The 11,632-nt window shown below is 33.0% G+C and overlaps 1 protein-coding gene across 9 annotated transcripts in view; it reads left to right on the forward strand.

The window, feature by feature from the left end:
- LOC110029252 overlaps window positions 1-11,229 on the forward strand; it is a 21,440-nt gene extending 10,211 nt beyond the window's left edge. For 4 of the 9 annotated variants that reach the window (XM_020731455.1, XM_020731457.1, XM_020731453.1 and 1 more), the window contains 7 exons: window positions 1,093-1,359; window positions 1,987-2,304; window positions 2,960-3,877; window positions 4,246-5,203; window positions 6,666-6,781; window positions 6,874-6,965; window positions 10,975-11,229. In XM_020731455.1, coding sequence (XP_020587114.1) covers window positions 2,136-2,304; window positions 2,960-3,877; window positions 4,246-5,203; window positions 6,666-6,781; window positions 6,874-6,965; window positions 10,975-11,082 — 2,361 coding nt within the window. In that variant the 5' untranslated portion in view covers window positions 1,093-1,359; window positions 1,987-2,135 and the 3' untranslated portion in view covers window positions 11,083-11,229. The remainder of the gene's footprint in view (window positions 1-1,092; window positions 1,360-1,986; window positions 2,305-2,959; window positions 3,878-4,245; window positions 5,204-6,665; window positions 6,782-6,873; window positions 6,966-10,974) is intronic. The other 5 variants (XM_020731452.1, XM_020731458.1, XM_020731456.1 and 2 more) reach the window with 3 other exon arrangements.
- The last annotated feature ends 403 nt before the right edge of the window (window positions 11,230-11,632 follow it).

The following is an 11,632-nucleotide window of genomic DNA, read 5'->3' on the forward strand; positions in this document are numbered from 1 at the left end:
ATAAATAGATGATATATATATATGATAGAAGTGTCCCGTGTTGTGTCTTGTTCGTGTCCATATTCCTGCAACATAGTAAGAGCTTGAAATGTCTATCTTACTTTATGAATATAAAATAAGTGATGTTGACTTAGCAGACGTGGTGAACATGAATGAGTTTTGAAGTTTCATGTTCGTGAATTAGGAAACAACTTTTGACATTTGGGAAGTATAATTTGAGCTTTAGCAACATTTTGTCTGATTGATAGTTACTCCTCTTTACTTGGATTATCATAGACATAGAAGGAAACAAAACACCTCAAAAAATTTACTTTGAGATACTTATAAATTATTGATTGATATAGTTGTTTAGGTTACATTTTAGTTGTTTTTGTTTTTAGGATATTACTTTTTGTTTGATCATTGTTTTGTGATCCAAGTTTTAATTTTATTTTTGTCTAACTGTGAGTTTCTTGATTTTACGAAGAATAATATAGCGATCACGAGAAAAAGGTATATCAATGTGTTAAAACAACATTAATATAAATAGGGGGCCGCGAGAATGCGAACCCCCTACCACATATTATGACTTCCTCTCTAGCACTCGGGCTAATGGTAGAGCAACACCCCATCTAAGTGCAATGATGGTCATTGATGTTGGCCACACTCATTCTTGATCACCCGCTAAGACCACATCCAAGTAAGCATTAAATGATTTGTTAAAATGTTGCATGCCCCTTCTTTAATTAGGTTTTGCCTCCACTTCCTACTCTTCTTTTACATTTTTTTTTTCTTTTTTTGATTTTATTTTCTAATTTTTTGGTTTATTATTCTTATTTATATTTATTTTAGGGCCATTTACACGCATAAAAACAATTGCTTTGTATGTACACACATTGCACTCAAATCTTTAATATTACATAAAAAAATAGCACTTTACCATTATTTAAAATTAAAATACACTTTTTCATGCATAAGTTTAAAGCACCAAAGTGGGATGTATATAAATATAAAATTGTAGCTGTGAGATATGTAAACACATAAGAACTGTGTGCCACGCATCCATCAATACTTTCGGTAGATAATCCATGCTAGATTCTTTGTGCTTTGTAGGTATGAATTGCTTGGAATAGAGTTAAATGAAGACTCAAGGACTACTATATATGATATTTGAAAATCAAGACTTTTTTGTGGAGTAGTCACTAGAAATTAAAAAAGGCGGTTTTATCGCCAAATTCTAAGTATGGAGGGAAGAGAGGCGATGGTGGAAATCTTTGCGAGCGCAAGCTAATTAAGCTCGTTGCAATTAACTAAATTCTTATATGAAGGACAAACATTTTAAGTGCGGTAGAAAAGTTGGTTGTGCAAGAAGCGCTTGTGGTATGCAAGCTGTTGCTTTAACACAATTCTTATGTATTTACATATGTAACATCCAAAGTTTGATATTTAAACATCATTTTGGCATAAAATTATGCATGAAAATATGTATTTCACTTTTAAAAAGACAGTGATGGTGGTATTTTTGATGTAATGTTAAAGTTTTGTGCGATATGCATGTAAATATGAATGTTTAGGTGTTAGATTTGTAAACACATAAGAATTGTGTGGTGTGTATGTAAAAGTCCCTATTTTTTATTTAGGGAATTTACATACATAACACCCAATTCATATATACGTACTCGCATATCTAACACCTATACTTTACTTTTTTACATCCATACACCCCAAAGCTTTGATATCATATCAAATATATACCATACTCTTAACTTATTTTAGCTTTTTGAAAGCGAAAATACATCTTTTCATGCATATGTAAGGTTGCGTGTATGTAAAAATTGAAGTTAAGAGGTTAGATATGTAAATGCATATAAATTGATTGGTATATATGTAAATTTTTCTTTTTTATTTTCTATGTTTATATCTATCCATTTCTTACTTGACAAAATAAAAACAAAAGTGATTGTTATTTATTAAAACATCATCTCTACAATTTCTTTTCTCGTGCAGGGTTAAGACTGCGTGAATCAATCCTTCACCGATCTTGCATCGGTGGGAGCTTCATACCTTCAATGCACTCTTTTGAGAGCGATTTCTTTTATCGAAGTATTCTTTGAGTAATTCAAGGTCAACCATATATTTGGGGATCTTCTATAAATATGGAGGAGTTTAAGGAGAAAGACGACGAAGTTTCTCAAGCGAAACACGAGGGAGATGAACATTACGAAGAAAAAGTAGGAAATAATTTCCCAATTTATCACAATGACTTTAATTTGCTTGATGAGAAGGCCGGTATCCTTTTCGTTCAAGGGAAGAATTTCATGTTAGGTACATTTGCATAAATGTTTTAAGGATATTTGATTTTTATCAAGGTTTATATAATATACCTCATTTGATATTATTTTTTTTTTTATCAAAGTTAACATTAAAGCCCAAATCTGTGTTTTTCGCTATTATCACATTTCAAAAACACATAAATATATGGATTTGGTAGTTTAAAAAAAAATGACATGGGTTCTAGTTTTGTAAATACATAAATTTTTAGTACTTTATTTGTAATTTTTCCTTCAATCACTTAACCATTAAACTTCTTAATTGTCATGCAAATGTTGAAATATGTTGTCTTTGTTTACAAATGAATGAATCTACCAGGACTTCTATTCAAAATTCCTATATTTTGGGAAAATTTACATACATATGACTCAATTCCTATGTATTTACATAGCAAACGCCTAAAAATTAAATTTTTACATACACCCCCACCATACCTATGCATGAAAAGGTGTATTTCACTTTCTAAATATTAAAATGATGGTATTTTCTTATGTGACATGAAAGATATAACCGGTATGAATGTCAAAAGTAAAATTTAGATGTTAGATATATAAATACATAGTATCAGTGGGGTATGCATGTAAATGCCCCTATAGTTTTTTTGCACTATTACCAGCAATTGGCATCTGAATATACTGCAATTTTGTAGGTTCAGATAATCACCCTCCAAAGACTGAACCATCCATAAGAACAAAACAAATCTATAATAAAGATGTCGACCGCGAACCACATTCGCTTGATATCTCTGAAGAATTTAGCAGAAACTATAAAAGAAGTTCAGCATCAACATATAGACCCACAAAAGTTGCTTTTTCTATGGATTTTGCAAGAAACAAAGATAGAAAATTGGAATCACATCATAGATATTTGGGTGGTAAGCTCAGTTCCTCCATTAATGGTGTTTCCAAGATCAACAAAGGCAAAGAACCAATTGTTTATGAATCAGAAGATGAAAGCAGAAGCTCTTCAAACAGGAGGGATGTTGGCTGTGAGAACAACGAATGCATTAGCAGCCGGGGCATAGTTTCAACCATTAAAAGAGCGAGACTTCATGACTCAGAGTCTGAAAAACTCGCCGCAGGTAAAAGGTTGAAAGGATCGAAAAATGGCAACTTTTCTTTTATGAATTGGATGAGTTCTATAACCAATGGGCTGAGTAGACCTCAAGATAGACATATGGAACCACCTTTTTCTTTTTCAGAAGAGAGAAGAGAAAGTATTGGTGTTTCTCATGGGAGTAGGGGGTTTAGATCAATCTTTCATGCTGTATACCACCCTGGAAACAGTGCACTTAGTGATAAAATTAAAAATTTTGATTGTCAGAAAGAGATGGATACTTCAAAAGGAGCCGAAGAAGCGAAAGCGAGTAATGTCTCTTGTTGTGTGCTTCCTGAAAGATTGAACTTTGGCGACGATGAGAAAGAAAACAACTCTGCTATAGTAGAAACCTTAGTTGGTATTGACCCTAGGGCGAACGATATTGAAATCCATGATAAAGTTTTGGCTTCAAGCAATAGATATATCAAAGATAATTGTCAAGTTAAAGGTTCTCCGTCTGCTGCAATGGGTATGCTCTCATTTGGTGTTTATAAAATGCAAAATTCAAACTCAAACAATCATTCATCATGAGTATATGTAAGCTTTTCTAATATAATTGGTGTATTTACATACATAGTACACAATACTTATGTATTTACATATCTCACGCCTAAACATTCATTTTTACAAACATAGCAATCAAATCTTTAATACTGCATAAAAAATAATACTATTACTACTTTTTAAAAGTGAAATGCTCCTTTATATGCGTAAGTTTAGAACACGAAAGTGCAATGCATGTAAATATGAAAGTTTAGGTGTGAGATACGCAAATACATAACATAAGAATTGTTTTATGGCATTTAAATTTCTCTATTGATTTTATGTATTCCTCAGATTGCCATGCTGAGTTGACGGCGAATAGGGGACAAGCTTTTCATGATAGCTTATGGATACCAAGACTTTCTCAAGGAGTTTCTTCTCCTCAATTCAAGCCAATAAAATTCTCAAATTGCTTAGATTTATCAGCTAAAAAAGTAAGATTTAGTGAAAAACCACAGCACAAATTAGTTTTACATATTGATTCAGATGGTTCTGTAAGGATTTTAACAGAGAAACATGAATCCAAATTACAGTTGACAATATCTCCCAAGTACTGCAAAAGACTGAAACCAACAAATTCTTCTTTTTCACAGAGATTTGATGCATCGAACCTTATGAAATCTTCGGAAATTTGCATATTTTGTGGCATGAATGATCATATTACAAGGGAGTGTTCCGAGGTGGTTGAAACCAAGTTGGAGCTGTATCTGAAATCCTTTTCAGTGTATGGTAGCATTAACAGGGAATCATGTCTTTGTATTCTTTGTTTCCAGCTTGATCATTGGGCTGCTTCTTGTCCAAATCCCTCCTCTGAAGGAAGCCATATTTCTTTCATGGCTAATTGTTTCAGTGATGTTAAGTTCAAGAGTACAGCAAAGCATAAACATGTAAATCCGTCGATTATGTTCCGGTCTGAAGATAAGATGTTTCTTCATCAAGTTCTCAATGGCAGCACTCTTTCTCAGAAAGAGAATGAAACTATAGAAACTGATATTGTGGTTGGTGAAGAGGTTAGAAGTGAAAAGAATGAAGTGGCAGGCTGTGGTTCAATCGATTTACATATTTTTCGAAGGGAGGATAGTATTAATATGAATAAAATGAAGTTGTCGTCTTCTCGTCCGTCGGAAAATGGATTAAAGAAATCTGAATTCAAGACATTTTGCAGTCGCTTGCCGACAACAATAATAGATAAGCCAGAAGCATTTTTTGTTGCTGTAAGAAAGCTTCGGTTGTCTCGCTTGGATGTTCTAAGGTAAGTGCAAATGTCTATTCTAATGGGTTATATTTCACTAAACATGTGAAACTCCTAGGGGGTGTTCAGGCTTTAGCTTGAACCCGCGTACGGTGAATTCGCTCATCGAGTGCTTGTTTGAACTTTCTTATACATGCTTTTGTCATTGGCCTGATAGGTAATTGAATTGGATCTATACAGGCCTCAAACTGTGTGCTAGTCTCTTCTATAGCCTTATTCCCTTAATATTTTCTTTGTGATATGTGATGAACTAACATACTAATGGAGGTCCTATGCCCCAAGATTAGTGTTGTAGGGGCTCTGAATCTCATTGATAAATTTATATCAATGCTTTGATATTGGTGTTAATGATGTCCCCAAACCTCAAAATCAATTAGTGGAGTTAGATGAGTAGTTACTTGTTTGAACCTTGCGGCACAAAAATCATTGATAATGTTTCAAAGCTCCTAAAATGTATTTGTGAATGGGATTTGTGGAGGATGTCGTTGTGGAATGACAAGGGAAAGGTAAATGTGAGTTCGGCGGCGTTTGAGTGGGATTGAGGGGATAGATCTGCTGTTGGCAGCTTTCCAAACTGAAAATAACACAAAAAACTCTAAATCGGTGACGTGCAGGAGGCAAGGAGGTTCCACCACCTATTGCTGAGTAAAATATTAATACACCACTTGCAAAAGGAAGATAATATAACACTCTGAAAAACATAACACAATAGAACGTCTCTCAATTCATAAAATTAACAAATACTAAAATCCCAAACAACATACTACGAGTTTATGACATATAAAAGTCCCTTCATGACAAATACCTACATAGAAACTAGAGAAGCAAGAAATGATGAGAAAGGAAAGAATCAAAGGAAATAAACATGCTGAAAATAAATGAAATAAAATAAAATAAAATAAAATAGGAAGGTTTACTCGGTCGGCTGAACGTCCGTGGTTGCGGGAAGCTTTTGTCCTGTGATACAGAATCCCGCAATTTGCTGGTCAAAGGAGTTTTGCTCGTAGTTTCCACTAAACTCCCACATCAATCATTTGAGCACAAACCTAGATGTTCTTAATAAAACAATTGAAATAAATCAGGATCAATCTTTTCGGTTCAAAGAACCAAAATGGCCCCCCTACTATCTGTGGGGGACGTTATAGTCATAGATTTTATTAAATGTTTGATTTAGCCTCTCGACTCTTAAAATTAGAATCAAAATGATCTCTTTGTTAAGAGTAACTAAAATTAAACTCTTAAGTTAATTGGTGGTGATAAAAATATAGATATTTTAGGAATTTATATCCTATGCTTGAAATTTTTACAATATGGTCCTAAGCTCATTTTAGGTTTGCACTGTATGACCTATATAGTCCTTTTATTGCATTTATTTACATATTTTATTATTTTTTGGGCATTTATATCCTTTTTCCTCTTCATTTATTTGCTAATATTTATTTGTTTCACATGAAATATTTAGATGGATGAAATCAAGGGCCCCCCATTATAATCTTGGAGGTTTTTTCTTGCGCTTGAGGATTGGGAAGCTAGAAAAAGGCTTGGAGAGCACGCGCTACCATGTGGCTCGCATTAATGGTAAATTATTGACACTCTTTTCATGTTAATGGGTAATTATTAATTTGCATAGTTTTCATCTTAAAATTAAGGGGTTTTATGTTTATTTACAGCTGAGAGTTGCCAAAGTTCCATCTCTGTGTGTGTTGGAAGTTCAACTTACTTAATCACTCGCCCCTTTATTTCCAATCATGATTTTAATGAGGTATCACATTTTTATTTTGGGCATTTACATACATACCAAACAATTCTTTTGTATTTACTTGTGTAACACCTAAACTTTGATTTTTACATTTATACCCTCCAAAGCTTTCATATGACATAAAAAATACAACTTTTTTAACCATAGGTAAGGTGGCATATATGTAAAAGTTGAAGTTTATGTGTTGGATATACAAATACATAAGAGATAATAAAAGATATTAGAATGGTTGTTGTGACACAACATGCCATTTCTATAACAAGAAATTAATGTAAATTTATCTTTTGTTATAAATTAATATTAAATCGATGCAATAAATAATGAAATAAGTAAAAAAGAAACAACACAAAGAGTTTACATGGAAAACAACGATGGGAAAAATTAAGGGCATAGGAGGAGAATTCACTATATTAAATAAGAAATTATAAGTGGAGAATGTCATGCACAAAATATAAGAGAAATATTTATAGTTTTAACAATATCCCTTTAAAGGAAATAATTAAAAGAGTCATAAAACAATAGCATACGGGTTGCAATCTAAAGGGTATTATACCTTCAATTCGTATGCTCACAGTTTCCTTCGAAAGCCACAATCCATTTGGTCATAATTTTATTACGAGACGAAGCAGACCCCACAAAATTCGAGTCATAAATTTAGTAATGTTCATCATGACACAAATTTCCAAAGAATGTAAAGAATAAAATTATCTTCACCCCTTTCACAAAGCTCTGGTGATCAGAAAAAAATATCAACCAAGTATAAGTAATGCTCAAACTTGGCTATTGAAAGTACTTTTGTCATCATATTTGCAGAATTATCATGGTTACTAATCTTGGCCACAATAATATCGCCACAAGCGATAACTTCACATATGAAATGATAATGAACATCAATGTGCTTAGTTCTCTCATGAAACATTTGATCTTTGCTGAGATAAATAACACTTTTAATTATCACACATTCATTAAGCTCTTCAAACAGACCTTTCAACCAGAGAGCTTCTTAGCAAGCTTCAATACTTGTCATATACTCGGCTTCATTTGTGGATAGTGCCACCTTTTATGTAAGGTAACCTTCTAATTGCACATCCACTAATAGTAAAAACGTATCCTGTAAGTGATCTCCTTCAATCCAGATCTTCAACAAAATATGAATAGACATTGTCAAAGTCTCTATATGTAGTCTTCCTAAACTACAAACAAACATCTTTTGTTCTATATAGATACCCGAAGATCCACTAAATTGCTGCTAATGTTATTTACTCGGATTACTCATATATCGTCTAGCTGCACGGACTGCATATGATAAATCTAGACGAGAACATACTATAACATACATGAAAGATCCCACTGCACTGAAATATGAAACTTGAGACATATATTAAATCTCATCGTCAGATTGTGAACACAAAGTTAATGAAAGCCTGAAATATGCTGCTAATGGAATACTAAAAGGCTTGACATTTTTTATATTAACTATATTCACTACTTTTTCAATGCACCTTTTCTGACTTAGAAATATTTTGCTTACATTTCTATCTCTCTAATTCTCCATACCAAGTATTTTCTTTACAGCTCCTAAATTTCTCATTTCAAATTTATTGTTAAATTGAGCTTTTAAAGTCTTGATATCTTCTTTATCCTTAGTAGTGATCAACATATCATCGATATATAAGAGCAACTATATAAACAATCCATTATTATTTTTTTAAGTAAACACAATTATAATAACTACTCCTCTTAAACTTATGAGCGACCATGAAAGAGTCAAACTTCTTATACCACTGCCTAGAAGACTGTTTCAAACCATAAAAAAATTTCTTCAACAAAGAAACATGGTCTTCTTTTTTCTGTAACCACGAAACCCTCACGCTGCTACATATAAATGTTTTTTTTAATCTTTCCATTCAAAAATGCAGCCTTCACATTGAACTGCTCAAGCTCAAGGTCATACTTAGCCACAATACCAGGTAAAACTCGAAATGAACTATGTTTGGCAATCAAAGATAATATATATGCAAAATCTACACCTGGAATTTGACTCAATCCATTTGCAACAATCCTAACCTTATATCAGGCATCCTCAACTTAGGTTTTATTTTTATGTAGGGATTCAATCTCCTCTTACATAACAATCATCCAATTATCAGCGTAGATTTAGTTCACTACTTCTTTATAGCTAGAATGTTCTTTACTACACTCAATATCTCTAGCTGCATTTATAGCATAAACAACCAAATCAGCCTCAACATAGCTCCGAGGCGGCTTAATTTCTCTTCTTGTTATATTTTTAGCATTAGAGTTTTGTGATGGTTGTTGTTGTGATGGTGAGAGAACAACATTAAGATTATCTGAATTTGACTCAGAAGTTATGCCCGAAGATGTGCATGTATCAATCTATAGTTCCACTTGTTTGCTAGACATTTCCTTATGATCATCATTTTGAAATTTTGTATTAGATGTTGTATGTAACATGACAAACACATTAAATATAACATCTATTCTAATTATCACTTTCTTATTTTTTTTATACCATAACATATAACCTTTAACTTCAGTTTTATAATCAAGAAAAACACACTTTGTAGATATGTTTACAATTATTAATATGAGCATTTGCAGGACAACAAAATTTTTTTTAATAAAAGTAATTGGCAGGTTTGCCTAACATCCCATTTGTAAATAAAATACAGAGGAGAGGACGACTGTGATATTAATACTCAATTTTATATTTTGAGAGATGATTTATTGTTTGGTTCATAAAAAGGATAGTGTAGCTTCACCCAAGCCATTGTGAAATTGTGTGTCAAGTGCTACCTTGTGATGCATATATTCCTCATCAATCATTTGATAAAGGATGAACTCAGCCCACACTGCAAATTGGCTTCATCTTGAAAAACTCACAATTTTCTCATCGGGATGACTTCCATCCTACACTCACCAACTTCTTCGATGAATATAATGGGCAAAGTTTTCGACCAATTTGAGCGATTCATGACATGTTGGTTCGCTTTTGCCTCCTACTTGTTGTGGTGTTAACACTTTGCTCGTAGTTATCAAACATTCAATTTGCCAATCATTCTCAGCCTTATATATCTCAATGCTTCTAATTTTTTTGTTGCCTACTTCAAATATTTAGTCTTAGCAAGCACTTGGAACTTACTATCAAGATCTATGAGGTTAAGAGAAGAAATTTGTCTTAAGCATTGCTCATGAGTTACTTTAACCCAACATTCGAATCTAAGTTGTTGAATAAACCCGTAGAATTAACCAATTTAAGAGTTTTTCATTTGCTAATTATGTCTTTTATTAGAACTCATCAAGCGAACTCATACGCACACGTTTCCCTTACTTAGGAGAAATTATTACATTTGGTGTGTGCACATCTGGACATTGGCGATGATCCGGTCACGTGAAATGCATGGTGATGTGGCCTAATCATGGCCGTTCTCTGGATGTGTGGTTCACCGAACGTAATAACCGACTCCGATCCTAACCACACATCTATCTATAACGAGTTGTGAACGTGTTCGTTTATATAAACTTATATTGATCGTCAATTTTCGTTTAGATGGTGGCATATATAAAAAAGTTTACTTGAACATTCTATGTTTGGTTTTGCCTTCTTTGGTTTAGAAAAGATAGGGGTCATTTACATACATATCACACAATTCTTATGTATTTACACATCTAACCCCCTAACTTCAAAATTTCTATGTATAACACGAAGAACATTAATGTCACGTCAAAAAAATATCACTATCACCTATTGCAAAATGTTAAATGCATCTTTTCATATAAAGGCTCCGTCACACGAAAACGCTATAAATATGAATGTTTGGGTGTTAGATATGCAAATATATAAAAAATGCATGACAACAACAACAACAACAAAGCCTTCGTCCCACTACGTGGGGTCGGCTACATGAATCCTTTTTCTCCATTGCGTCCTATTTGGGTGTTAAATAAAGAATGCATGACATTCATTTAAATTTGCTTCCAACAATTGCAGGATGAATTGATGGCATGGTGGTTTCAAAGCTCAAGGGATGGCACCAAAATGCCCACAGCTGAAGAACTGAATGACAAATTCCAGCTAAGGTTAAGGTTTGGATTCTAAATATTTTTTTTATATGTAATAAATGTATATATGAGAAATTTTATATAATTGTATAAATATTTGCATTTTTTGTCTTGTTAAATTTGTGAAAGGACCTGTGACTCGGTGATGTTGCCGTGATTTTGAGTTAAAAAGCCTGTAATTACAAGCTTTTGAAGTATAATATGAGATCTTATGATGCTATTTAATAAATTAAGTAATCTTTGAATTCTGGGTTGATTTGAATTTTATGAGCATGATGGCTTCATTTTGATATATTAGGGCATAATTAAACATTAAAAAGTAAATTGAGTTTCAGAGTGTCACCACAAATTTGTTTGTGGAACTACTTTTCTCTTGCATTTTATGAGCCTGATGGCTCCATTTTTTTGGGTTGAGTTCGGGTTGATCTGTCAGTTCGAAATTGATTTGAAACTATCTCAAAATTGATCCAATTTAAACCCACATCATGTTTTTTTTTTTTTTCCTTATGTTGAAAGGGTTATAAGGGTTGGGTTCATATTGGCGGGTTGAAGGTGGGTCGGCTACGAGGTGGGATTTTCAACTCGTA

Source organism: Phalaenopsis equestris, unplaced genomic scaffold, assembly GCF_001263595.1.
Source record: "Phalaenopsis equestris unplaced genomic scaffold, ASM126359v1 Scaffold000552, whole genome shotgun sequence".
Lineage (NCBI taxonomy): Eukaryota > Viridiplantae > Streptophyta > Magnoliopsida > Asparagales > Orchidaceae > Phalaenopsis > Phalaenopsis equestris.